Source organism: Marmota monax, unplaced genomic scaffold (assembly GCF_021218885.2).
Source record: "Marmota monax isolate L192 unplaced genomic scaffold, Marmota_monax_Labrador192_F-V1.1 WCK01_AAM20220418_F8-fsc00021, whole genome shotgun sequence".
Taxonomy (NCBI): Eukaryota; Metazoa; Chordata; class Mammalia; order Rodentia; family Sciuridae; genus Marmota; species Marmota monax.
The window spans coordinates 17404409-17432143 of record NW_026695228.1 but is presented as its reverse complement, the minus strand read 5'-3'; the positions used below and the strand labels follow the sequence as shown (position 1 = coordinate 17432143).

Genomic DNA, 27735 nt, shown 5'->3' with positions numbered 1-27735 from the left:
TCTCTGCTTAGAAAGAAGCCAGAAACCTCAGGCGACAAGAGGATAGAGGCACACACTGGAGCGGGGTGCCGGCAACAGTGTCTTACAAAGCTGCCATTTTCCACTGGCTTTTTATTTTTTGGTACTGAGGACTGAACCCAGGAGTGCTTAACCACTGAGCCACATGCCTAGCCTTTAAAAATATATTTTATTTACGGACAGGGTCTCACTGAGTTGCTTAGCACCTCTCTAAGTTGCTGAGGCTGGCTTTGAACTTGTGATCCTCCTGCCTCAGCCTCCTGAGCTACTTGAATTACAGGGGTGCGCCACGGCACCAGGCACTCCACCAGCATTTATGACAGCCACTTTGACATGTTCTCCAGGGGATGCTTGTGACAACCTACCAGGGAATTCTACAAATTGGTTAACTTTATTTCTTCTGAGTTGTAGAAAACACACACTATTGGAAGGAGTTTTTTGTCTCAAAAAATAAAAAGGACTAGTGATGTAGCTCAGCGATAAAGTGCCCCGGAATTCAATCCCCAGTCCAGAAAGGAAATAATTATATACATATACATCTATATATATAATTATTTCCTGTATATAATATATATAATTATATATAATTATTTTCTATCTATAGTATATATATATATACACATACATATATATCATGTAAAGAATGATTCTTTATATATCTTCATATGATAAACATTCTTTATATATACCATACTAAATGCTAACAAATCAATAAGAAAAAGCAAAATGAGCAAAAGGAAAAGAAAGAGTATAGAAAAGAAAACCTGTTAAACCTTGAATAATAGGCAAGGTTATTATAAAAACCTAATATCTACAATATACTAAAAAGATGTTCAATCCCAACAGCAATCAGGATAATGAAATTAAGGCCACAGATTCTATCTCAATCCCACAGATTCACAAAAATGACTAAATCCGACAACACCATGTCATGGTGATGCTGGTGCAAGGGTCCATTGGGACAACCCTGAGAACAATTTGTCAAGAGCTAAAAATTCCTATAACCTATAGCCCATTGCCCTTGAGAAGATCCCCATATGCGAAAAAGGAGGCGTACGTGCAGATGTTCATGCAAAGTTGCTTACAGAAAAACGAGAAGTGTCTTCCGTGTTTCCCAAAATAGAAGAATTGATAAACAAACTGAGAAAGAATTTGAAATTATATTCAATGGATGTGATTCTACTCAGCAGTCAATGTGAAGAAGCTAGATCTATACGTATCATTATTAATTGAACGAAAATTACGAATAAGGCAAATTTTCCAAACATACATCAATATGACATACATAAGCTCAAGCACACACACATGAACTAGCACTAGATTTGTTTTACTGGCAGTTGTTCATGTGAAACAGTAGGGACACTGGGACTGGAAAGAGCCATGCTCAATCCATTACAGCAGCTGCCCCGGGGAAGAAAGGGATGGGATGGGAAGGGCAACCAAGAGGATTTTCATCATCTATAATACTTTACATCCCTTATAAAAATATATAGAGCCCAAATGACAATGTAGAAGTGTCTGTGCGATCTGGGTGATAGGTAAATAAGGGTTATTTCCCACCATACTTTCCTATAGTTCTAAACACACACACATGCACATGTGCGTGCACGCACATACACCCTGTAGATAAAACACTACAACCAAAGATGATATCCCTACACTACATGACAGAAAAGGATTTCACCTTAAATTATGCAAATAACTCAATAAATAGCACTATATGAAAAACGGGCAAAGAATGGGAAAAGACAAACCACAAAGGAGGTATGAAGACCAATAACTGGAAGGAAATCTTCAGCTTTCTGCATGATTTAAAAAGACTAAAAACCGAATGAAATGGGGGTGGGATGGGGCTCAGACACCATGACCCTGTCTCTGAATAAAAAAAATAAAAAGGGCTAGGGATATAGTTCCGGGGTAAGTGTCCCTAGGTTCAATCCAGTAACCCCCCCCCCAAAAAAAAAGATAATTGGGTAAGAGCTGATCTGCTGCCCTCGATCCCTTCCCAAGAGCAAAGCGGCAAGGACAGAAAAATACCACATAATCAGAAAGGTTGAAAGCTTCACAACCAGAAGAAAAAACAGGTCACACATTGTTGATTGCAATTAAAGTCCAAGACTTCCCACAGAGATGAATCCTGTTCTGAAAAGGGGAGACAGTCAGGCTGCAGTTTCGGATGGGACCACTAGAGAGAGCAAGGAGGACACCAGAAACTCACACTGGAATTCCCAGAGCAGGCTGAGCCTCCTCATCCAATGTGAGAGGAGCCGACTGCTTCCAGGAATGGGGACTGGGAAGTGCTAAGAAATCTGAGCAGGAAACCATTTTTTGTTTTACTAGGGGGCAGATGACCTCTATTCCAAAAATCACCAAGGGAAGACTATTCAACATGCAAAGCCCCGAGTCCTCTAGCGTGCTCACACACAGACTATTGGGCTTTTTCACCTACTAGATCAACTTTAAGTGCTGGGGATTGCCATCACTGCATATTCTTCTAAACGACTGATGAGAGCATAGGTGATTAACTCTCCTTGGAAGGAAAAACTCTAAAACGTTTATCCCTGACTCAGTGGGGCTATCTGGGACTCAACTTTGGAAAGGATTAAAAATATGGATAAATATTTACTTAGATTTAAACCAGTGGCCTTAAAAGAATGATCACCAAAGTGTGAGGCAGAAATAAGATATGCCATGGTGTTGGTATCATGGAGCAGGACAAGGATACAAGGACTGGCTATGCTTCGAAATCACTCCCAACTTTTGGGGTTTCCTTTTCTCCTCACAAAAATATGATGTTTGTTTATTCAGGATCCAACCCAGGGCCTCACATCGCTGGGCAAGCATTTTACCACTGAGCTACACCCCTGGCCCACAACAGGACACTTGAGTGTTAAATGTCTTTGTTTCATAAGTAAGGAATAAGTAAGGTTCACTTGGGTGAACCTCAACCCAAGTGCGGGGTGGGCAGGCTGGGAACTCAGGTCTGGGACTCTGAAGCCCACGCTTGATTAAAGTAAACCACGGGACCATCCACCATGATGTAATGCTCACTGAACACACACCTATATGCAGAACCCTGTTTCTCTCTTCCTACCAGAGGATGGAGAAGGGAATTTTCATTATTTAAGGAGTTTTTATGTACTGACCCCTTCACTTACATCATATCACACTTAAGTACCATGTACATGTGTGTAAAACTTCCTTGTGAGGACACACATTTGGATATAATCTGATTGATGACTGGCTCCCATCTCCCACCTGTAACAGGTGAAGTTACAACTCATTTCTCTTTCTCAAAGGAAGGGGAAATAGTGGGTATTACTGTACGTCCAGTTTTACTTGTCACAGTAAATGGCCTTCAGGGAAGCTTCAGTCAAAAAACAGACTAAAATCTATATAATTTTTGGAGAAAAGGCACACTGAAGAGTAAGGCCAGGCAGGGAACAGCAAGCAACCTGGCCTTGAGAAGAATGAAAGAAAAACACAGTGCTGGGGATGTGGCTCAGTAGTTGAGCATCCCTGGGTTTATCCCCACTATCATGAAGGAAGGAAGGAAGGGAGGGAGGGAAGAAGGGAGGGAGACGAGACATGAACTAAATCCATGCTAAATCACTCCAGATCTCACCAATGAAAGACACCAACTAGCCTAGAAATTCCTGGCACTGCTGCCACTTGACTGAAAGTTCCAATCAAGGACAGGATCCAGAAGATCCTCATTAACGTCTACGTTATAGCACCTAACCACCACTCGGTGGCACCAAATCATAGCCTGAACCAGGACGGACTGGGGCTGCACAACCCACTGAGAATTCATGGCTGGCAGGGGAGGCACGATGAGGCCAGCTCATCAACCTTCTGATATTGTGCCTCTGCATTTTAGCATCTGAACCTCACTTACTGTATTATGCTGGCGCTTTAGTGAATCTTCATTTTGCCAATGGGGAAACTAAAAGAGGTCAGTTGAACTTACCCACATAGCTAAAATTTTAAAATGTTGACATTCGAACCCAAGTCATTGCAGGGCAAAGTCCAATACTGTCCACCCTGGGGACCACTGAGTTAGATTACCCCTCAGGCCCGTCTTTGAACCAGCATTTTCCACTTGATACAATTCATCTTGGTCAAGTCAAAGTTCTAAGACCTAGACTATGACCTAGATAATTAGCCTCCAACAACAACAACAACAAAAAATGTTGGGGTAGAACTGTCAGAGTTAGATTTTTAAAATTGTAGTTTCAGAGTCACCCTGATTCCTGATGAGGAATTCCCACCCCACCCCACCCCCACCAGGAAAAAGCTACTAATATGCACACTAAGCATATAGCAAAGAACTGGGCTTTCCTGAGTTCTGTATTACAGCAAAGATGTCCTTTTCCTATTTAACATGGTTTATGAAATATTAACTGATATAAGCGCACAGAGAATCAACTACAAAAGACACTTTCCATGGATGCAGTGAATGAATATTTTATATTTGCCTTCAGGGAACCTTCAGTCAAAAAGAAAAAAAAAAAAGCATCTGATAAAGTCAGTGTGGATTAATGAGGGACACAGCGAGGGTGGCAAAGAGAGGCCAGCCATTTACTGTGACAAGTAAAACTGGACGTACAGTAATACCCACTATTTCCCCTTCCTTTGAGAAAGAGAAGTGAGTTGTAACTTCACCGCAAATTTCAGTTCCCAAATAACCTCTCCAACAAGTAAAAATGCAGGGTTTTCCCAATCATGATCGAACTTCCTGAGAAAAGGAAGTAAAAAATTAGCACAACATCATCATCTACATTGTATTTTTATTGTCCTGTCACAATTAATAACCTCTACCTGTTACCTACAGTGGCTGCCAGTCACACGAAGCTATTTGCATATAAGTTGGATTAAAAGTTCAGTTCCAGTTCTTGAACTAGTACATTTCAAGTATTAGATGGCCGCTTGGGTCCAGATAGCTCTAGAACATTCGCATCATAGCACAAAATTCTACCTCATCTACTCCTTCAAACAGCTGTTTCCAGAGGAGGGTAACTCTTAAAAGGTATTGCTAATAATAAAGCAACAGAAAGAAACCAACTGACTTGCTTCAGCTCAAATGAAATGGATATCCAACTTGGATTATGCAGGCTCACCTGTCTTGGTAAGCCAGGGAACATGGCAGAAAGGTGGAAAGTGGAAATGTACTCAGGCTTGGGGTCCGAACATACCTTTGCCTCTTCCCAGAAAGAAGACCTTGGCCTGTCACCTAACCCCTTCAGGTTCCTTGGCAGAAGGTGTAGAGTAGGGCCAGGACAGAACTGGGAATCACAGTCGGGAACCCAGCAGAGAACCAGCTCCTATGAAGTATCTGTCTTAAGTTACTATTGCCAGGGTCCCTTTAATGACCTTCAGTTTCCTCATATGAAAGCTACATGAGCTAAAATTCACAACCACTGTCATCTCCCTCTTTGTCCAAATCCTCCACGTCACTACTTCCTTCTCGGTTTATTTGTGGTAAAGGGCCTGGTTTGGAGGTTGTTTTATTTTAATTTCCACCTGTCAGATTTTATTTTCTTATAAAATACAGTAATATAGAAAAATGAAACATAAAATCCAAGCCTCAATTATAGTTATTATCTAATTCAACTGACACAAAGTCACCATGACACATTGTTACAAAACTTCCTAAATACCCTCCACCTCTGTGCTCCTCTCCTATGGGCTGGTCTGAGGACCACCCTTTGAGTAGCCCTGCTTCATGCTCCAGTTCTCGTCTCACTTGCCACTCCCAGGTTGCTTGATTGGTAGGTTGGTTGACTGATTTATCTTAACAGTTTCATAGAGTCATTCTTTTTGTTTTTCATTCCTACTATTCTAGGCCATTATCATCTAGATCAGGGAGGAGAACATGGCAGAGATTAAAAACCCAGAGATGTGCCAAGGTTCTTCTTTGAGCATTCAGCAGTGTGTGCTGACTGGCTCATGCATGTGAGGGAACTAATCAAGGTCAGGGACAGGCATCTGAAGGATGAGCAAAAACAATGCTTGATGTTTGCTCACAAGGGCTGGAGGCAGTGCCAATTCCCACCAGCGCCAGAAGTGAGGAACCGTGAGCCCTAGCCTGAGCTCTGCTTCGAACTCACCTAACAAACCATAAAAGCAAGACTGGAAAGACCATTTCCAAACAACTTAACTGCATCCTGGAACAACACAGCTCAGAAGATTTAAAGAACACAAAATATCCGGGACTCAATTAAAAAAAAACTTTCAATGTCTGCCATCCAATCAAAGGTCACCAGGCATAGAGAGGCAGGAAAACATGACCCATAGTGAAGAGAACAAACCTGGCACAGATATTACCATAAACAGAGAAGGGAAATGATGGCTACTTATTACTATATTCCACATGTCCAAATGTTAAATAGCACCATGGAAGATATTTTAAAAACCCCAACTGAACTCTAAGAGGTAAGAACTAAAATGTCGGGCATGAAAAAAAAAAAAAATTAGATGAGTTAATGGCAAATTACACATAAGTAAGCTATGGGACAATCTCAAGATGCTTAATATAAGGATCCCTGGAGTCCCTGAAGCAGAGGGGAGGAAGGGTGTAGCAGAAAACTTTGAAAAAAATAACATCAAAACATTTTCAGCTGGGTGCAGTGGCGCACGCCTGTAATCCCAGCGGCTTGGCAGACTGAGGGAGGAGGATCACAAGTTCAAAGCCAGCCTCAGCAACAGCAAGATGCTAAGCAACTCAGTGAGACCCTGTCTCTAAATAAAATACAAAATGCGGCTGGGGATGTGGCTCAGTGGTTGAGTGCCCCTGAATTCAATCCCCAGTACCAAAAAAAAAAAAAAAAAAAAAAAAATCAAAGATGCCTATGTAGGTACAGCATACATTTATTTTGTTTCCTTTTGATATTGAGTTACAAATTATTTTCTTCTTCCATGTACATTTTTTATTATATCACTATATTGAATGGGTGATATTTAAAATGCAACAAAATGATAAATTCTACTGATAATTTCTTACTAATCAGTAAACTCTTATTAGAAAAGATTTTGGAATTAGACTCTTTTTTATGTACAGTCCAATATCTACATGTGACCATTTAAAATAATTAATTAAAAATGAAATAAAATGAAGAATTCAGTTCCTCAGTCACATTAGCCACATTTCAAATGCTCCAAAGTCACCTGTGTCCAGGGGCTGCTGTCATGGACAGTGCAAGTCTAGAGTTGAGAGGCCAGAGGGAAAAAGTCCAGAGGAAAGCAGAGGGGCAGGTAAGCAGGACAGCCGCAGAGCCAGGACAAGTTCCCAACCTTGGTGTTGATCCCTAGGACGCGCGCCCCACATGTTGGCAGTCCTCTCTCTCTCTGCAGGTAGAGCCAAGAATCTGCATGGTCACAGGCTCCTTATGGCCATGACTAATTCACAGTAAAGGCTCAGAATGTGGGCATGGCAATCGAGGTGTAGGTCACACCCAAGTTACACTCTGAAGTACAGTTCAGATCCCGCAGGCTGTTCATGGGATACGCAGGAAGATGCTGATATTGTCCTGCTCTCTGGGACTTCATGACCTTTGATGGGGCCACAAAGTCTGGCCTGGCAAATCAAGTCTGGCCTCCATTCCAGTGCACCCTTGAGATGAACCCAAGGGACCTCTGAAAACCCACCGAGTCAAAATCACTCCTCTGCACACTCCTGACCCACGCAGCCCTCTGCCCGGCTCCAGTCTATTTGAGTTGTTCCCTGACCTCTTCTCGCCCACTGACTTCCTTCAGTGTCTACCCACTCTTCCTTTCCCACATTCCTGATCTTCAGTTTCTCCCTTAGACCCAGCTGACTCACTCGGCTCATACAGAAATGGGGAATGTGATGAGAAACACTGGGGCAATTGAATGGCTCAGAAATTCAGAATCAAAGGCCTTAAAAGAGAGAGACCTCCGATCAGAGCCCTCAGCTCATTGTCTCCTCTGGGGCATCCCAGAACTGATACCACCCATCCTATTCCAAGTCCCGGGCAATCTCCTGCCCTCAGAACCCGAGGGTAGCTGAGTACCTCAGTCTTCATTGTCACACAGCCCTGAGGCAAACTGGAGAAGTCCAGGAGGAGCCCATGCCCAGCGCCAGGTTCCTTCCTCTGGCACGTGTTCTTTCTAAGCAAAGATCACTTTAGGAGAGTGGTCTTGAGTGAGGGCTCCGGATCCGCGTGGTCTTGGGTTCGAGTGCCAACCACACTACTTAAGAGCAGTGTAACCAACAACAAGCAGATTGACTCTCCAACCCACTAAATGCTTGACTATAAAAGGACGGTAAAAATAATGCTGATCTGACTGGATTGTGACAAGGACTCACTCAGCGAGCAGCTGTGGGTGAAGGGCTTATGTGGCCCTGGGCCCACAGCAAGCTGGAGAGTATAGACACATGTGTATAGACACAGAATGATGACTGCTGCCGCAGGCAGCCGTGATCAGCTGGGTGAAGCTCAACCAAGTCAGAGGTGTGAGCATTTCCAGAGGCGAGCCTGCCGAGGTCACTTACAGAGTCAACGGAACAGGTGGAGGCTTTCAGAGGTGGTATCGAGACTTTGTAAGAAAAACAAAATAGCTGACAAGAGCCTTCCTGTAATTCAGAGGTGAACTTACCTGGGGGTCAAAGTGTGTATTCATTCACAAAAAAACCTCTGATCCAGGGGTAGGCTGAGTTCTACTGTCCTATTTACCTCAGCTGACAACATGATGTTCTGTGAGTGTTCGACGCAGCCTTTGCCTAACTAGGCAAAGGCTAACTCGGACAGACTTTCCACTGGTCCAGTATGAGTAATGGATTCCAGGACTAGAGTCGGTCACCATCTTTAGGAGGCATGGCATTGGGTTTTCGGAAGGCGAGATAAGGAATGGCATGAATTCTCATTTTGCTAAGGCTGGCAGATCACAGCGCATCCCCTCGCCCAGGAATATAAACACGAGCCTCCTCCACTGAAATCAACCTGCTCTGGCCTTTGCATCCCAGCACTATCCCCTGAGGGGACATGGTCCAGCCCTCTGTGGCTCTCCTCATTCCTTGGAGCCTTGAGACCAGCTGCCTCCCGAACACCCCAAGTTCCATGGGCTCCTGGAGGGAGAGTATGTGGGCTGAGGGCTCTGACATTTTCCAGTTCTTACAGCTGAAAATTTATAGCAACTGTGAATGCAACGTAGCCAACAGGTTTAACCTCGGCTCTGGGATGGAATTTGGTTGTTACAAAATGAACAAAATCTTATTTTGGGGGACCTAAGACTGCCTGGGGTGAGAATGCAGGGCCTCTCCTTTCTCCCTAAGAGTCTGTTCTAGAAGGTGCCCAGGAGAACTCCACTTGACCCCTCAAGTCGGCACACTCTTCCTTCTCATTCCACCTCTCCAGAGCTACACAGGCGCCAGCTTCTCCTCCTGACAGGCCACTCCACACACACGCCTGCGTGGCCACTGGACCCCCCCTCCACAGGGTGTGCCCATGGCCTCTGGAGAGTAACCAGCCAGGAGCCAGGGCCACGTCAGATGGGCGTGGCCTGAGTGGGGAGAAGGGAGACCTCAGCACACATTGCCATGGCAACCACACTCAAGGCCCAAAACCTAAGGAAGAAGAAAACTTTAGCAAACCACAGAGACACCCACACATTGCTCCCTGAGTAAGTATTCTGGAAAACCGAGCAGACAATTCAGGGAGGGGGTGGATGCACAAAGACACTCACTATGTGTGATTACATGAAAACCTGAAACAGGCTCAAGGCCATGACGCCCTGTACAGCTCAGCGGACCACCATGTACTGGTGACATATTACTATGAAATTAACGCTAAGTCAGAAAAGATACAATATTTCTATTCTATCATCACAACTCTAAAATAAAGTGTGGATATATTTGGACAAAAATGGGTAGAGAAAACTGAAGGCAAGGCTGCTCTTCTACAATGCTAACATGAGGGTTTCTGTCTTTAAATTTTCCTCTGTGGGCTGGGGTTGTGGCTCAGTGGTAGAGCACTTGCCTAGCATGTGTGAGGCACTGGGTTCATACCTCGGCACCACATTAAAAAATAAATACATAAATAAAGGTGCTGTGTCTATCTTAAAAAATTTTTCCTTTGCGGTTTTCATGTGGTTTGCACAACTCAAAGTGAACTAAACACCTCCGCCTCTCATCAGAGGATGGGGAAATGTACATATCTATCTGTTCAGTAAACCCACCTTGGTGCCCAAGAGAATCTGTACCTATCCGCCTATAGGCAAAGGCTTGCCGACTCCTGGCAGAATACCATGGAGCCTTGCAGGCCCCAGGAAGATGCGAGCAGGAGCCTTCCACTAGCCTCTGTCTCGTGAGGGAGGGGGCTTTCTGCCCTCCATTCAGGACAGAGCTGCGGGCTCTGGGAGTACTTCACTACATCCTTCAATGTTTCTCAACATCCCATAACTTGCGCCATAGTCACCCAACCTCTCTGGTTTGTATCATTCCTTCAGTTTCTGGGACAAGGACCCAGGATACTGGCACCTTTGGCCTATTCTTTGTGTTGTGTATGTGTCTTGGTCCATTTTCTGTTGTTATAACTGAAGAGCACAGACTGGTAGTTTATAAGAATACAGGTTTATTCAGCTCACAGTTCTGGAGGTCTGAGGGTGGAGATCCATATCTGATGAGGTCCTTTTTGGTAATGAGGACTTGGCACAGTACCAGGCAGCACAGGGCATCTCTTGGTGAGATGGAACAAGCCTGTATCAGCTCAGGTCTCCTCCACTAATGCAGAGCCACTAATGCAATCATGGAGCGTCACCCTCATTGACCTCATCTAATGCTGTTTGCATCCCAACAACACATGACTTCAGGGATTAAGTTTCAACATGAGTTTTGGAGGGGACGAACACCCCAACCATAGCAGTACCTAAGTAATAAACTGTTTGAACCTCTTAAGAACCTTGCTATCTTTACCAGTCAAACCAGTGAGATGTCGGCCTGGCTTTATAAATGTATGTGAGCTTGACTGTATCTCAACATTATACTTTTTTTTTTTTTGAGAGAGAGAGAATTTTAATATTTATTTTTTAGTTTTCGGCGGACACAACATCTTTGTTTGTATGTGGTGCTGAGGATGGAACCCGGGACGCACGCATGCCAGGCGAGCGCGCTACCGCTTGAGCTACATCCCCAGCCCTCAACATTATATTTTAAATGCGAATCAATAAAATCCAAGAAATGTGTGTGCAGACCTACAGATATACACATATAGCCATAATCTAGTTTTAAATACCATAGAGAGAGGCTCAGCAACAGTTTGCCTACCATGCATGAGGCCCTGGGTTCAATTCCCAGCACTGCAGGAAAAATAAAAAATTTAAGGATAAATACCATGTATGTAGTAGAGTTTTTCTCAGTGCGGAGCATTGTTTGGTTTTCTTTGTGAGGTGTGGCCAAGGAATTAATCAAGGGCTTCATTTTGCTAAGGATACACTCTACCACTAACCCTAACCCTAACCCTAACCCTAACCCTCCAGACCTATATGAGGTTTTAAGCTAGATTATTTTCTAGTTTAAAATGAAAAACAAAATGGAAAAATAGAAAATGTATAGGGGGCTAGGGATGTAGCTCAGTGGTAGAGCAGTTGCCCAGTATGCACAAGGCTCTGGGTTTGATCCCCAGCACCCAAAAAAACAAACCAAAAAAGCACATACACATATATTCTGAAATACACTAATCAGGCTCTATTATCAGAACATGAAAAAGAACAAAAAAAAACATCTTATTTTGCGTGAGTCAGAGAAATGGGAACATATAAGTCAAACCTAGAGGCAGGAGCCCTAGTTGCTGGTGCTAGTTCAGCTGCCAGGTTTTGGACCTTGAAAACATCTCTCTTTTTTTCTTTGAACTGAGAATTGAACCCAGGAGTGCTTTACCCCTGAGCCACACCTCTGGTCATTTTTGAGACAGGATCTTGCTAAATTGCTGAGGCTGGCCTTGAACTTGTGAGGCTGGGCCTTGAACTTCATGAGTGGCTGGGATTACAGGCATGCACCACCATTCCTGGCTCTTTGAAAACGTCTCTCCACTCTCTGCCCCCATTTTCTCTTCTAAGAAAGGGGTAAACTGGACCCTCCCTGGCCCCTCAGTGTGCCGTCTCCATGGTGCTGAAGCTCACTGAGACACACTCGAGGACCTGCAGAGCTGGAACACAGCACCGGGCGCCTCCTCCCCCTGCTGAAAGCCAAGTTAAAGGGCAGCAATAAGTCAACTGAACAAAGACAAATGACTTCTAGTGCCCAAAAGAAGCTGCTTCGACACATGCCTGGCTCTCCAATATGCCAACTGCTCCATACAATGGAGAGACGCGGGTGACAGAAGGAGTGTCTGCCCCATGGCACACAGCACCCTGCTGAGCTTGCGCACAAGCACAGCTCCTTCAACAGCTCTGTTCTAGGGCTTGTGTGCTGGCACCAGAGCATGACGTCACGAACAAGCAAGGAAAATGTGCCAGATTCAGAAGCCAAGGTTCCTTCCTGCAAGAGGAGGAACCTGAGTGGGGTCTTCAGGCTGGACAGATTTTAAATGCACAAAATGAGTGAGAAGAAGAGACTGCAGGGAACAGTGTGGCTACAGGTGTGGAAGTGGGAAAGAGAAATCCAGTTTAGCTGTGATAGGAAGCAGGAAGTGAGGGGACAGGGACTAGACTACGAACATATCAAGAAAACCCACATCAGCTCTGTCATTAAGTATCTGCGCTGGCTACAACTGGAAACAATGTAAACCTATTCCATGAAGGAATAGAGCGCTATTCCAGCAGCCACAGGTAGAACCAGCTGATTCACCTACAATGGTGTCCCTTAAAATCTCTTTGTTGAAAGCCCAACCTCCAACACAGTGGGTACGGAGGTAGGGCCTTTGGGAGGTGACGCCCTCATGAATGGATCTTGTGCCCTTCTGAGAGGCCCCAGAAAGCTCAGTCCCCCTTTTATAAGCACCCAGAGATGACCATCTAGGAACCAGAAAGAGACATCCTTCCCAGACACCAAATCAGCTGGCACCTCAATAATGAACTTCCCCGCTTCTATTACCATGATAAATCAATGTCTGTTTGTAAGTCACTCAGTCCAAGGTGCTGTGACGTTACAGCAGCCCAGAACACCGAGACACTCATCCATAGGCTTTTCTCCCCAAAGGCTTCCCTAGTACAAATAGTAACTGCTTAAGGTGAAAAACAACCTCTGATTCATATTTATTTGCTTTCTTTTGGTAAACAGAGCAAATATTGATAAATACCTGTGGAAATCAAAGGTCAAAGATAATTTGGGGGGAAGATACAGGGGATTGAACCCAGAGGCGCTTAACCACCAAGTCACATCCTCAGCCCTTTTTGAGACAGGGTCTTGCTAAGTTGCTTAGAGCCTTGCAAATTTGCTGAGGCTGGCCTTAAACCTGCAATCCTTCTGTCTCACTTCCTGAGCTTCTGGGATTACAGGCATGCACCACAGAACCTGGCCAGAGATAATTTTTAAAGGACTATCTGATTGCAACTCCCATTCAGATAAATCACAAACACAAGTCAAAGATTTTTATTGAACTCATGTCAACTCACATGGCCAACTGGGAGAATGCAAAGAGCCACATGTACAGGCCATCGGAAGGCAGAAATCAATTTGCTTACTAGATGCAAAACTGGTCAAGCTCCACAAAGCAACCATGATCAACTGCATCACCACCACACACAGTCTGCACTGCTGTGAACGAGCCGTATGCATCACCACCAGCAGTCCCCTGGTGACAGTGTCACAGAACTCAAAGACCAAGACAATCGAAGACCACACAACTCCTAGGTGTTTCCACTGAGGACACCCAGATTTCCAGGTCAAAATCTCTTCCAGCTTTTCCCTACAAAGTGAACAATGACCAACACATGAACTGAACTTTAAGGCATGTGTTTTGGGGGAACCGGAGTGAGGACTCAAGTGCAAGGAGAGAACTCAAGCTTCTGCCTGGACCTTCAGGGCTCAGCAGGTAGGGAGTCAGGTCCATACACTGGGCAGCTCTGCACTGGGAATCGGGTCATGCCACAAACCAGCCACAAGCCAGCCACAAGCAGGTTCGTCCCTTCCCTTGCCAGGAGGTTTGGAAATGAGGTGCCGGATACTAAATCAGTGTACTCAGTCCAAACCACCCACGGGAGGCACCTGAGGAGCTTTGAAAAAATATCCTTGACCCCCTCTAGGAGTTCCACCCCTTCTGATTCTGCTGGTCCCGGTGGAGCTCACTGGTTTTTAAATCTCCCAGGTAATTCTAATGAGCTGCCAGGATGGAGCTTCACCATCCAGACAGTAACAAAGACCCCTTCATCCTTGACATTCTGTGTAATGATTCCTTTTCACCGAGAGCTGATAATCTCAGTATAGAACTGGAAAACATCAGTGGGACATTTTCCAAAAATGCTCCTCAAAAATTAATCCTTGGTAGAAATCAGAAAATAAGCACAATTCATGCTTTGGTCAGACTTGGCACCCATCCTGCATGATGGACTCTTTCACTGGGGCAGCTGCCATTAAAGGACCCAAAGGATCCATCTCCTGATTTCCCACTATAATCTTAATGCACGCCCTGAAGTATGCAAAAAGACACCTGGTCAAGCTCCACAAAGCAATCATGATCAACTGCACCACCACTACACACAGTCTGCACTGCTGTGAATGAGCCATGTGCATCACCACCAGCAGTCCCCTAGTGACAGTGCTAACGAGCAAAGAGTACACAGGCATGCATGCACACACACAATGACATAAACACAAACACATACACACACCTCACATTCATACAGCAGCTTCTAAGTCAAAGATTGGAGTCAAAGAGTTATAAAGTGGCCTGCCTCACATAGAGTTAAGTGACTGATGAACAACCTTCTAGTTAAGTGGTCCATACAGTGGGGGAGATAACTGACAACAGGGTAGACTTGTGGAACCCCAACATCCCCCTCCCTTCATTCTTCTGAGGCCTCTCCCCATTGTCAGGGATCCATGCAACTTGTCGCCAAAATCACAGGCGACCTTGAGTACATTCTGATGCATCACCTTATGCTGAACACCCTCGTGCTGGTGGTAAGAATCTAGCTTAAAGGACACTTCTGGCTAGAGATGGGCTCAGTAGTGGAGTGCTTGCATAGCATGCATGAGGCCCATGCTCTTCCCTCTCCCCACCTCCTCGGTCCCCACAGTCCTCTTCTTCCACCACACAACCCACACTTACTGCAAGCCGCACAGGTGAAACAGGCATCATGGTAGAGGTTCCCCATAGCCTGGCAGGCCTGGCCTGCCCCAAATACTCCTTTGCTGCATTTCACACAGGCTCCTGCAAGGCAAGAACACACCAGTGAGTCAGAAAGGGAATGGGCGAAAACCAAGTCATAAAACAGCCAATGAGTGAAGCGAGATGCCACCCCTCCCCCAGCAATCAGCCTGTCACTAGAAATGTATTTCCATCACCCTCTCGCCCTTCTGAAGGTCAGTCCTTTCAACTGCAGAAAACCACCACCAGGCTGGACTTCAGGCCTCACACTGTCCTCCACACTGTCATGTTCATGTTCAGAATACCTCGCTGGGTCAACCCACAACCCTGCCCAGAACTTTCAAAGGTTCCCATATTTATATAACTGCCCCTTTCCGCCCTCCACAGATGCTCAGGAGCAGCCTGAGACTGCCTGCAGAAAAGGAGATGCGAGATACACCTCATGAGTCGGTGTAACCCTGTGGGCCCAGACAGAAGGGAACTCGGCTTGTCAGGGTTTAACCCAACGCCCTCTCCCCGTTGCTCATAAAGCAAACAGCACAATGAATAGCACCTTCAAGTGGACATTGTGACAACCTCCCAAGACTTCCTGCTACTTTATCACTTCCTCCTCTCTCTGTACCCTGTCCACCAACGCTCTCTTCCAGTTCCCCTTTCTCTGAGGCCCGGGACCTGCTCCCTCCGGTTCTCTGTGCTTGAGCTTCATCCCTGGGGCTGCTGGCATCCTTTCGCACCACTCTGACCACTGAGCACAGATACAAAGCAAGGAAAGAAGCCACTTGTGTCCAAACCGTCGGTCACAGAGCGAGGACAATCCCATACAAAGCCGCGTCAGTAGGAAAATATTTCATCTATGTTGCGTGTAGTAAATGGATAGAAAAATCCTTTGTAGATAGGAAAAAAAAACAAGAAATGCAAGTGTCACATTCTAGGAAAGAAGGTACTTACCGAGGGCTAGAGCCTGGACTGGGAGTTTTTAATCTCTGAGTTTTCAATTCATGTCACACACACAGGGCCCCTCACATAATGAGGGAGCACCTTCCTCCACCCTCTAACACACAACATGTTCAGGGGCTCAAACCCAAGGCCCCCCTGCCCTGGATCTCCTCCTGCCACCTGGCCTGCCCTCCATTCTGCCTTACTTCCCCACACACGCCGTGTGCCTAGGACTTCAACAGTAAGGCCTCTCCCATGAAGATGCGTGGCTCACAGTCCCTTCTGCCCTCCTGCCAAGGACACTGCTGCTGAGTGCCTTCCAACTGCCCCTCCAGTCGGTACAGCATCAATCCACCCACAAACACTCCTCCATCTCTTGTGACCTGGCTCTCTGCAAACACTATCAATAGGATGAGACTGCACTTGCGCCCCTATTTGGGGAAACTGGCCTCTGCCATGGCTGACAGGTGGGTTGCCCATCCTCACCTGAATCCTGCACTGAGCCTAAGTGGCCCAGGCTGAGAAAAGGCTGGGGTTCCACAAGAAGAAAAAAAGCAAGCCACTAGCTTCCCTCTGCTTTCCCAGGGCCTTTAGGCTATCAGATTTATAGACATGCTCAGCAGAGGGGAGTGAGAAAGCGCCATCACCTATTACTGGAATAATCCAGACTCAAAAGCCAGGAGGAAAGTGAGGGGAGTAAGGGAATGAACTTTTAGGGGGAAGCCGGGGTGGTGCACATCTGTAACCCCAGCAGTTTGGAGGTTGAGGCTGGAGGATCTCAAGTTCAAGCCCCAACTAGGCAACTTAGTGAGACTTGGTCTCAAAAAAACAATAAAAAGAAGGGCTGGGTGGGGTGGAGGTAACTCCACTGGGTTTGATCCCTGGAACCACCAAAAAAAGAAAAAAGAAAAAAAAAACACCCCGTCAAGAGGAGTGAGGAAGAGGACATTTTCCCCTGCAATTTGACTTTCTGCCCTAGAATCCATTCTCTAAACTACAGCTAGAGTGATCTTTTCTAAAAACAGCTTTAATGAGGTTTAAGTGTCACACAATAAACTGCACACATTTAAAGGGTGAGATCTGATAAGTTTTGACATATGCATGCACCTGTGAAATCACCACCCTACAATGAAGATAGTAAACACACCCAGCACCGAGTCCACAGCTCTGCGGGCCTTTTGCAAGCCCAAGCTCCTTCCTCTCCTGTCCCCGGGCAACCGCTGCTCCCCTCTGTCATCACAGATTACTTTGTGTTGTCGAGAGTTCCTGTAAGTGGAATCTGGAGCATGTACTCCTCTTCATCTGGTTTCTTTCGCTTGGCATAATTATTTTGAGATATATCCAAGTTCTTTTGTGTATCAATAGTTTATTCCTTCTTATTGCCACACAGTATTGAATTATAAGGACACAGCACATTTCGTTTATCCATTCACATGTTGATGCGCATACAAGATGCTTCCAGTTTGGGGCTATTACAAATAAAGCCGCTATCAATATTTGCATTCAAATGTTTGCATGGACATTGTTATGGTTTGGATGTGAGGTGTCCCCCAAAAGCTCACATGTGAGACAATGGAAGAAAGTTCAGAGGAAAAATGATTGGGTTGTGAGAATCTTAACCCAATCGGTGAATTAATCCCCTGATTGGGATAACTGAGAGGTAACTGAAGGCTGGTAGGGTGTGGCTGGAGGAGGTGGGCATTAGAGGCGTGGCTTTGGGGAATATATTTGTATCTGGCAAGTGGTGTCTTTCTGATTCCTGTTCGTCATGTGAGCTGCTTCCCTCTGCCACACTCTTCCACCATGATGTCCTGCCTTTCCTCGAGCCCGGAAGAATAGAGCCAGCCTTCTATGGACTAACACCTCTGAAACCATGAGCCCTCACATAAACTTTCCTCCTCTACTATTGTGCTAATCAGGTCTTTTAGTCACAGCGGTAAAAATGCTGATTAAAGCAGACGTATTTCCTTTTCTCTAGAGCTAAGAATGGCTGGGTCTTATGGCTGGTATATAGCTAACTTCCTAAGAAACTATCCAACTGTTTTCTGAAAAGGTTCAACCATTTTACATTCCCACTGGCAGTTTATTAGCATTGCAATTTCTCCACATCCTTCCAACTCCTGGTGTAGACAGTCTTTATCTATTATAATAGGTACATACATAGTGGGTTCTCAGTGAGGTTTTAACTGGCATTTCTCTAGTAACTATGTTGTGCATGAGCATCTTCAAGTGCTTATTTGCCATCGTCTTCCTATTCTGTGTGTGTGTGTGTGTGTGTGTGCACATGCCTGTGTGTGGTACTGGGGATTGAACCAGAGGTCCTCTACTACTGAGCCATAACCACAGCCCTTTTCCACACAGGGTCTCACCAAATGCTGAAGCTGACCTTGAACTTGTTCTCCTGCCTCAGCCTTGCCCTCCTATATCTTTAGTGAAGTATCCATTCAAATCTTTTGCCAAGCATGGTGGCGCACACCTGTAACCCCAGCAACTTGGGAGGCTGAGGAGGGAGGATCACAAATTGAAGCCAGCCCAGATTACTTATAAAATAAAAAGGGCTTGAAATGCAGCTCAGGGGTAAAGCACCACTGGGTTTAATCCCCAGTAACCGCCCCCCCACACACACACACACCAAAAAAAAAAATCCTTTGTGCCTTTTGTTCTTGTTGTTGAGCTATGAGCATTCCTTATATATTCTGGATATAAGTGCTTTAATGGCTATTGCTACAAACTCCACCTTAGTCTTCCTAGACTCTCAGCTCCATTTCTACTAGGGGGATCTGCCAGCTCTGCCTCCCCTCTCCTAGTGCCAAGGCCTAGAAGTCCCCTCAAGGTGACGGCAGGGCCTCAGCTCCGGGAAGTTACTGTCCTTCCTACCCTGATGTTGTATCTTAATGCTCTATTTTATCCTTGTGCCTGAATTTTATTTGTTCTTTCTATTTGGAGTTGCTTTGGGCTAGGGGTTAACCCAGTCCCCATCCTTTCATCTGTGGAGTGTGCATTTATTAACACATCCTACATGCCAAACACTGTGCTAGACAACACAGCCTCTTCATTGAACAACAGTCCTACCGTGGATAAAATCATCACTTTGCAGATGAAGAAAGTGAAGTTCAAAGATGAAGCAGAAAGCCCAAAGTCAGGCTCACTCTTCATCCGTGACCTTTCCAGTCCCCCTTAACACTTATAAGGGCTAAGAGAGTTAAGAGGAAGGAAGGCCAAACACACTCTGCTCATCCTCAAACTTAGTGTCCTCAGATTCTAGGGCACCAACAAATCCACAGGCCAGCTCGCCAGCAGGAGCAGAGCCCCTTCTTGGGTGCAGCTTCGAGATGAAGGTAGCCCACCCTTCTCCCCATACAGAGATGGCTCTTGGGGTCCTGGGCACAGAGGGGGCCCAGAAGAGAAGGTTTGTGTTTGTGAGGCCTCTGCTTCCTCGGACCACCTGAGGAGCTGGGGAACTGGGTGGGGTTGTGAAAGACCATTACTAAATCAATAGATGGAGTGGGGACTCTTTTTTAATATGACATTTAGCATTTTGGTTTCTTCCCTTTCTGCATTTTTTAAATTGAATTTACTTTTTAGAGCAGATAATTGTAAAACTGAGCACAAAGTATAGATTTTCCATATTCTCCCTGCCCTGATACACGCACAGCCTCCCCTGTCACCAACACCCCCCACTCCAAAGTAGAGCCTCTGTTAACAAATATGAGCTCACACCAGTACATCACTATCACTTGGTGTTCACAGTTTACACTGGGATGGGCTCTCGGTGTCCTATGTTCATGTTCTATGGACTCAGACAAATACGTAATGTAATGACATGTATCCACCATTATAGCGTCATATATAGGGTAGTTCACTGTCTAAAATATCCTCTGTGCTCTGCCAATCATCCCTCCCTTTCCCCTAACCCCTGGCAATCAATAACCTTTGCACTGTCTCCACAATTTTGCCATTTTTAGAAGGTTGGGATCTACAGTACATAGCCTTTTCAGATTGGTTTCTTTGGCTTACTAACTGCCCTTGACGTTCCTCTCTGCCTTTTCATGGCTTGGTAGCTCATTTTTTAAGGCTGAATGATATTCCACTGTCTGGATGGACCCATTTCTTTATCCATTTGCCTACTGGAGGGCATCCTGGTTGCTTCTGAGTTTGGGAAATTATGAAAAAGGTTGCTATAAACATCGATGTGCATGTTTCTGTGTGGATGTAGGTTTTCAGCCTTTTTGACCAAATGCCAAGGGGCGTGACTGCTAGATCATATGGTAAAAATGTGTTTCGTTTTATAAGAAGCTGCTGAACAGTCATCTGAAATAGCTGTACAGAATTCTTTCCCACAGAAAGGATGAGGACTAGGGACAGCTTCCTTTTGTGAAAGATGTACAACAGGAGACAAAGAGCCACCAAGGACTGTTCAAGCACTATACCGCCTATCTTTTGTAGCTCATGGTTTTCTGCAGGAAGGGCTAGTGGTATTTGTTCCCTGTCACCTATCAAAAACAAAACAAAGCAACACCAAAACCCTGCTAAGAGGGCTGGGGTTGTAGCCCAGTGGTAGAACGCTTGCCTAGCATGCGTGAGGCACTGGGTTCAATTCTCAGCACCGCATACAAATAACTAAAATAAAGATCTATTAACAACTAAAAAATATTTTTTTTAAAAAAAACTTGCTAAGGGCAGAGTTTGGCCGTATATTTTAGTGTCCCCATAAATAGAAGAAAAGCAAGTGTCCCACACACAGTAGATGCCAGGTAAGCACCAAATGCATTTAAAAGCCAGACGCAGTGGCGCGCCCCTGTAACCTCAGCTACTCAGGAGGCTGAAGCAGGAGGATCGCATGTTCAAGACCATGGTCAACTCAGCAAGGCCCCCTCAAAATTAAAAGGGCTGGGACATAACTCAGTAATAGAATGCTCCTGGTTTCAATCTCCAGTACTGATGGGAAAAAAAAACAAAAAAAATTGTCAAGAGTTGGGGGGAAGATGCTCAAGGTTGAGGGAAGAGCCACATGGCTAAGAAAGCCAGAGATATGTGCACAATTCTGGGGCAGTTGATATGAAGGCAATGACCCTCAGACACTGGATTTAAAGGGAAGAAGTTCTATCTAGTGTCGGGGTGGAGAGGAGGGAACAGAGAAGACACTGCATGCCTAGGACAGCAGGAAGGACTTACAAGGGGCTGCAAAGTTTTTCAGGGCAAAAGCTTCCCTTCCCCGGGGCGCCAAGATAGTCACTAACTGAGGATGCCCAGACCTGCTGTGGCCACTCCCAAGCAGAATCTCCCAGAAGGCAGGGATCCTAGTCATTCTCAGCTTATCCCTTCCCTGCTGATTGACTCTCATCCTGGAGACCCCAGGCAGTTGCTCAGAGTTTTATATAGTCTTCCATGTGACAGAAAAGAAAAACTGGGTATCCAGTACAAAAAAATACCAACACCATCACTTATTATAATGTAATGACCTTTAAGGGGTCAAAGCAATGCAACAGGCCTTCTGCTAAGGACTTTCCACTCACCACAAGTAAACAAAAAGTTCTCCCATGAAGGGCATTTGACTTTTTATCACTACTGTGGCCAGACTGTTGACATCATTATTTTGGTTCTAGACCAATGGCATTGGTGACCTGTAAATCAGACTGGCCTCTCTGTGCACAGAGGTGGTTTTCAAACTGTTTTAATGGATAAAAACTTTTCTCAAAAAAAAAAAAAAAAAAAAAAAGTAGTGGAATCTCAAAATATATAACAGACAGAAGGGAAGCAACTTGTCTAGGGTGGGACAGAGCCCGCTCTGCCTCCTGGAACAGCCGGGCCCTGCAGCAATTCCAGGGAGACGAATTGAAAACAAGTACCACAGCATAATGGATCAAAATGCACTGGCCTGGGCGGCGTTCCCCATGAAACAAGCTACCCCAAACTGGTACTGAATTGTCTCCTACACACCCAAAGCCAAAAAAAAATTAATTTGCTGTCTGACCAACAGAGCAGCCTTCACATTTAGCCAGAGCAGATTTCCTGCTTCCCTCCTGCCCGCAGCCAGCCCGAGGACCATGGAGGCCAGAGGCCCTCCTTCAATTGAATCCATAGCCAACCTGGATGGTGACCTGGTCAGCATCTCTTGTCGTGATGAAAAGGTTTTAAATAAAAAGGCACCACAGTGCCAGCCAGTGAGAGTGGCTCTGCGTACCCTGGCACTTCTCAGTGAGGAAGGTGCTCCCAACACTGGACATCATGTGGGATCATGTAGCCATGAATCACTCCCTGTATTCAGACAAGGTCTGGGGGCAGGAACTCGAAGATGGCAGATCTGCCTGAAGCCTCTCTGCAAGGCTATTTGGGGCACAAGTTGTACAAGGCTCTTTCTCAGTCAAAGGCTGCAGTCTTGCACTCAAACAGTTCTGGACATCAGCAGGTTCTGGAAGAGGAGCCAAGCCCTTGGGGCAAGGCTGAACCAATGACCCCAGTGACAGTTGGGCACTGGTGCACATCTGTAATTCCACTGATTCAGGAGGCTGAGGCAGAAGAATTGCAAGCTCAAGTTCAGGCTGGGAAACTTAGCAAGACTGTGTCTCAAAATAACAAGGGCTGGGGATACAGCTCGGTCGTAGAGTACCCTTGGGTTCAACACCATCCCCCATCAAAAAAAGAATGAACCAGAGAGTCCTCCCCAGCCACCCCATAAGTTCACAACACATCCCCAGAGACAGCTAGCGCTGAGCCTATGATGCACTAAGCAGATGGCTACTTCTCAAGTCTGCTATGCAGAGTCGAGGTGGGGTCGCCCAACATGACCTCCAGATGTAGGGACAAGGCGAGCTCCCCAGCTGATCCTAATGTGAGAACAGTTGAGAACCTTAGACCCAGACACTACAACACATGGCACTGCATCCCCCTGGCACCCTGAGATCCCCTGCCTCTGCTTCTCTCCACATGCTCCACAGTTCCCCAGTCAAACGCACGAGGCTATCACCAAGCCACAAAGGAAGTACTTAAGAGCCATTCTGGGCTACAGAGGCATTGCACCAGCCTACTTTCTTCATTCAGAAGCTGCCATTAAAACACACAAAGCCTCAAACCCAACAATGGCCTCACTTTGTTGCATTGGGAAAGGAAGCTTCTAAGGTGATGTCCCAATCAGACTATGCTGAGATTGCCAGCCAGACCCATTTGCAGGTGCTCTTTAGCCCAAGGGTGCTACCACTCTCTGGCCTGAACGATCCCCTGCCCTCCACTCTCCAAAGGAAGGAGTTGAAGACATCCGGAGAAAGCCCCGCACCCCTGCCCCAACCTCCTACACAAACCCTCCCACAGCCAGCCACCAGGGCACCCCCCCCCCCCGTTCTGCGCACACCCTTCTCTCTGGCCTCCTTCGCTTCCAGTCTCTCTCTACTCCACAGTGAGCCTTTTCAACTCTAATCTAAAATAGGAATGACCACTCTGCATGCAAAGTGTTGGGCACTACTAGGAGTTCAATGCAAGGAGGTGATGCCATTTATCACTTACCCAACTGGTTAAGAAAGAAAATAATGATAACATCTTTGCTGAGGGTAGAGAGAAAAGGACACTCCTGTTTCTCTTAGTGGAACCAAAAGATTGAATTTTTTTAAGTATTTTTTTAAATTTATTTTTTAGTTGTAGTTGGTCACAATACCTTTATTTTATTTATTTATTTATATGTAGTGCTGAGGATCAAACCCAGGGCCTCGAATGTGCTAGGCGAGCACTCTACCACTGAGCCACGACCCCAGCCCCTGAACAACTTTTCTAATGGATACTTTGGTACAATGTATAAAAAGCATTTTTTGAAAATTACATCATGTGACCCAGTTAATGTAACAGAAGTTTTGGGTGGCGGGAGACAAAGATGCTGACAAAAATAAATGTTCTCAGAAATGGTAAGTAGATAAATGGTTGCCCAGAGCTGGGGAAGAGGGAAACAGGAGTGACTGCTAGTGGGTGCAGGGTCTTTCTGGAGTGATGAAATGTTCCAAAGTTAGACAGTGGAAATGCTGATGCACAATTCTCTGAATACACTAAGAACCACTAGAATCAGGTGCGGTGGTGCACACCTATAATTCCAGAGACTCCTGAGGCAGGAGGGTTGCAAGTTTGAGGCCAGCCTCAGCAATTTAGTGAGGTGCTTATCAACTTAGCAAAACCCTGTCTCAAAATAAAAAATAAAAAGGGCTGGGGATGTGGCTCAGTGGTAGAGCATCCCTGGGTCCAATCCCCAGTACTGCAAAATTTAAATTCAAATGAATGTTCTATCTTTTTATTTGTTAAATCTGGCTATCTATGCTCAAGCATAAAGAAGAGCTAGCATTACTCATGCACACAACTGGTAATCAGTTTAAATGAATCTTCTAAAAGACTGCCTCACTATCCTATTCTAGGGAGTGCTGTTAAAAAACATTTTTAGTTTAGTATCACACACAGAAAGAAAACTCAGGGGCTAAGGGTGTAGCTCAGTGGTACAGAGTACACTTGGCACCCATGAGGCCCAGGATTTCATCCCCAGCACAAGGAAGGAAGGAAGGAAGGGAGGGAGGGAGGGAAAGAAAGAGGGAAGGAGGAAAACACCAATGGTACAATATGATGCAATGATTCTTCCTCATTTTGAGGATCCTTCCTCAAAATCAGCACCCATGGGGCTGTGGCTCAGTGATAGAGTGCTTGCCTAGCATATGTGAAGCATTGGATTCGATTCTCAGCACTGCATATAAATAAGTAAATAAAAAAAGGTCCATCAGTAACTAAAAATATACATGAAATTTTTTTTAAAAAATCAGCACCCATGAATAAGCACCAAGTAGCACCACCTCCCAAGTGGGCCCTTTCCCTAAGACTGCAGGTCACCAACATTCTAGGTGCTTCCCAGTGGCAAGTGCTTCTTTGCCCTGTCCATAGCCTCTCTCCTGCCGAAGACCTGCAGTGGCTTTGGTGTAAATCCTGAGCTCCAACCCCATCTCACAGTTTTCTCATCTGCCAAGTGGGGCATAATGGCACACACTTCCTGAGGGAGCTTTGAGGCTTGGGAGAGATCATGTAAGCTCCTGGCACCGGGAGGCATCCAGTGAAAGTCTGTTTCCTCCCTTCCATTTCAGGAGAGATGTCCTCTTCCCTCATTTCCTTCCAAGCCTAAGGACAGTGGTTAAGGAAAAGATATCAACCGCTGTCCCCACAGACTCTACATTCCAGGACTTCACAGTACCTCCTGCCCTCCCTGGGGAACCCCCAGGATCAGAGCTGAGGCCTCTGTTCCCAGGCCCCATGCTCCCCTCCCTATTGTCCCTGTCCCCCACAGGCCAGCAAAGCCCTGGAGGATGCTGCCCCATCTTTGAGCCCAGCACAGGCAGGAGCTCAATGAACATTAGCTGAACGAGTGAGAAGGAATGAATGAGTCACACGGCTCTGGGCTCCCATCTCCCTGCCTGCCATGTCCTCCAGCTCCCTCCTGCCCTCCCTCCAACCACAGAAAACACAAACGCCAGTGGGCGGCCGGGCACTGTGCACAGCTGAGTCAGAGATGGCTGCTATGACACAGAAAGGCTAAGGCAGTGACCACGGGCAGTGAGGAGCCCCTGTGCCAGCCAAGGCGGACCGCATGGAAAGGAATCAAACTGAAAATTCTTTTTTCTCTTTTTAGAAAAAAACACAAAAGCCTGAATTTTCCTCAGAATTAACACAAGGCTGATTTTATTTTATTTTCTGTGCCACTGGGGACAGAACCAGAGCTTCCTGCTTGCTAGGCAAGCGCTCTATTACTGGGCTATACCATTGCTCCCAGGCTGAATTTAGAGCTGCTTTAAATACATAGTTACCAAACTGGGGGGTGGGGGGGTGGGGGGGTGGGGAGTAGACAGAGAAACAAAAGAAGACAAAGAGAAAAGTTGTTGAAAACCTGAGCAGAGTTTCTGCTCTCTCTCTCCCAGATAGCCCCTCTCTCCTTCTGGTCCTCCTCTTCCCCCAGAGATGGAGGCAATCCAGCCTCCCAGCAGGCTGGGTTGAGTTTCCCCATTTAGTGGCCAAAGAGTGCACCCACCAACAATTTTCTCCTTAGAACATCTATGCCCCTTGCCAAGTGCTCACTTCCACCCTTAACAAACATGGGAAATCTTGCATGGTGAGAAGGGGGTGGGGGCGGCTGGGCTGGGTTCATGTCACAAAACAGAACTTTTAACATGTGTTTTGTACCTGGCTTGAGAGTATAACACAAGATAAACTGCCAAGGCCCTTTTCTTGGAAAAGATAAAACACTATTTTCTGACACTACTGGGTTTAAAATCCACCAGTAAGCAAGGACACTGGCAGTGAATACACAGGTGTGACTCTCCTGGGCATCTCCAAGATCAAGACCTTCTTCCAGGGAGGGGCCTGAATAAGGTCCTGTCCAGAGAGAGGAAACAGAATAGAGATGGGCTCCCAGCCATGAGTACCCATGGCTACGCACAGAGGGAAGAGCGGACCAGGGGCTGGAGACGGAGGTGGGAAGAACCTGGTTTTTGTCTTAATGGGACAGATCACACTGCTGGCTGGGTCAGACCTTTAGGAAGACTGTGGCTGATCAACAGAGGAGTTTTCCACATCAAGAACTGACAAGACACTTGTCAGGCTACCTCTCAAGAGTTAAGTGACCAGGGGAAGGAGCTGGGATTTGTCAGCAAGGTGAAGTCAAAAGATTCCTGTTGGAAGGGGAGGGAACTCGGGGTCTAAATTCTGATTTCACAGTTACTTGTCTAAGATGAGTCTGGGCTGACCCTGCAAGAAATAAGGACACCAGCCAGGGTGACAGTCTCCCAGGAATTCAAGAGACCCAAAGCAAGAGGCATTTTCAACAAATGGCTAAAAGAGAAACTGCTTCACTTACTGGCTTCTCTGAACACTGGAAAGCCCTGGAAGGGTGGCTACCCCACAATGGGCCACTTACAGAGAGGGTTACCGGGGGCTAATACACTTGGAATCAACAGATGCTAGAAGGCCACTCTCATCTTTCCTTTTTCTTCCTTAAAAAGGAGATAAAAGACTCCCAGGCAGGGGCTGGGGTGTGGCTGAGTGGTACAACACTTGCCTAACATGCCTGAGGCCCGGATTCATCCTCAGAACCATCAATAGACAAAACCACAAGAGATTAATAACTCCCATGTAAAACACACCCTCCCTGTACCAGGAAAAAAGGGACACTGTTCAGTGGTTAGTAACAGTTGAGAGAATTCTGTACAAAGCAGATCTTGTTAAAATAATTCCTATCTTCCTTTAGCCCCCACATATAATCGAATTACTTTCCTACCACTGTCTCTCTTTGTTCAACCTGATACGAAAGCACATAACTTTCTTCCTTCTTTGGATCTTTATTTTTTTATGAAGTGTCATGTAAAATTTATATTAAATTTACAAGCTTCTCTTTTGTTTCTCTTATGCCAACTTAATTCTCAGGCCCAGCCAGGATCCTAAGAGGAAAGAGACTTCCAACTTCTCCTATACCCTCTACTAGACATCATAACTTGCACTAAAATCTAAA

At 45.8% G+C, this 27735-nt stretch overlaps 1 protein-coding gene across 2 annotated transcripts in view; it reads right to left on the bottom strand.

Annotated features, from left to right (window-relative positions):
- The window catches only part of Limd1 (LIM domain containing 1), a 55114-nt gene that overhangs the window by 12158 nt on the left and 15221 nt on the right, over window positions 1–27735 (bottom strand). For both annotated transcript variants that reach the window (XM_046437740.2, XM_046437741.2), the window contains exon 2: window positions 15246–15347. In XM_046437740.2, coding sequence (XP_046293696.1) covers window positions 15246–15347 — 102 coding nt within the window. The remainder of the gene's footprint in view (window positions 1–15245; window positions 15348–27735) is intronic.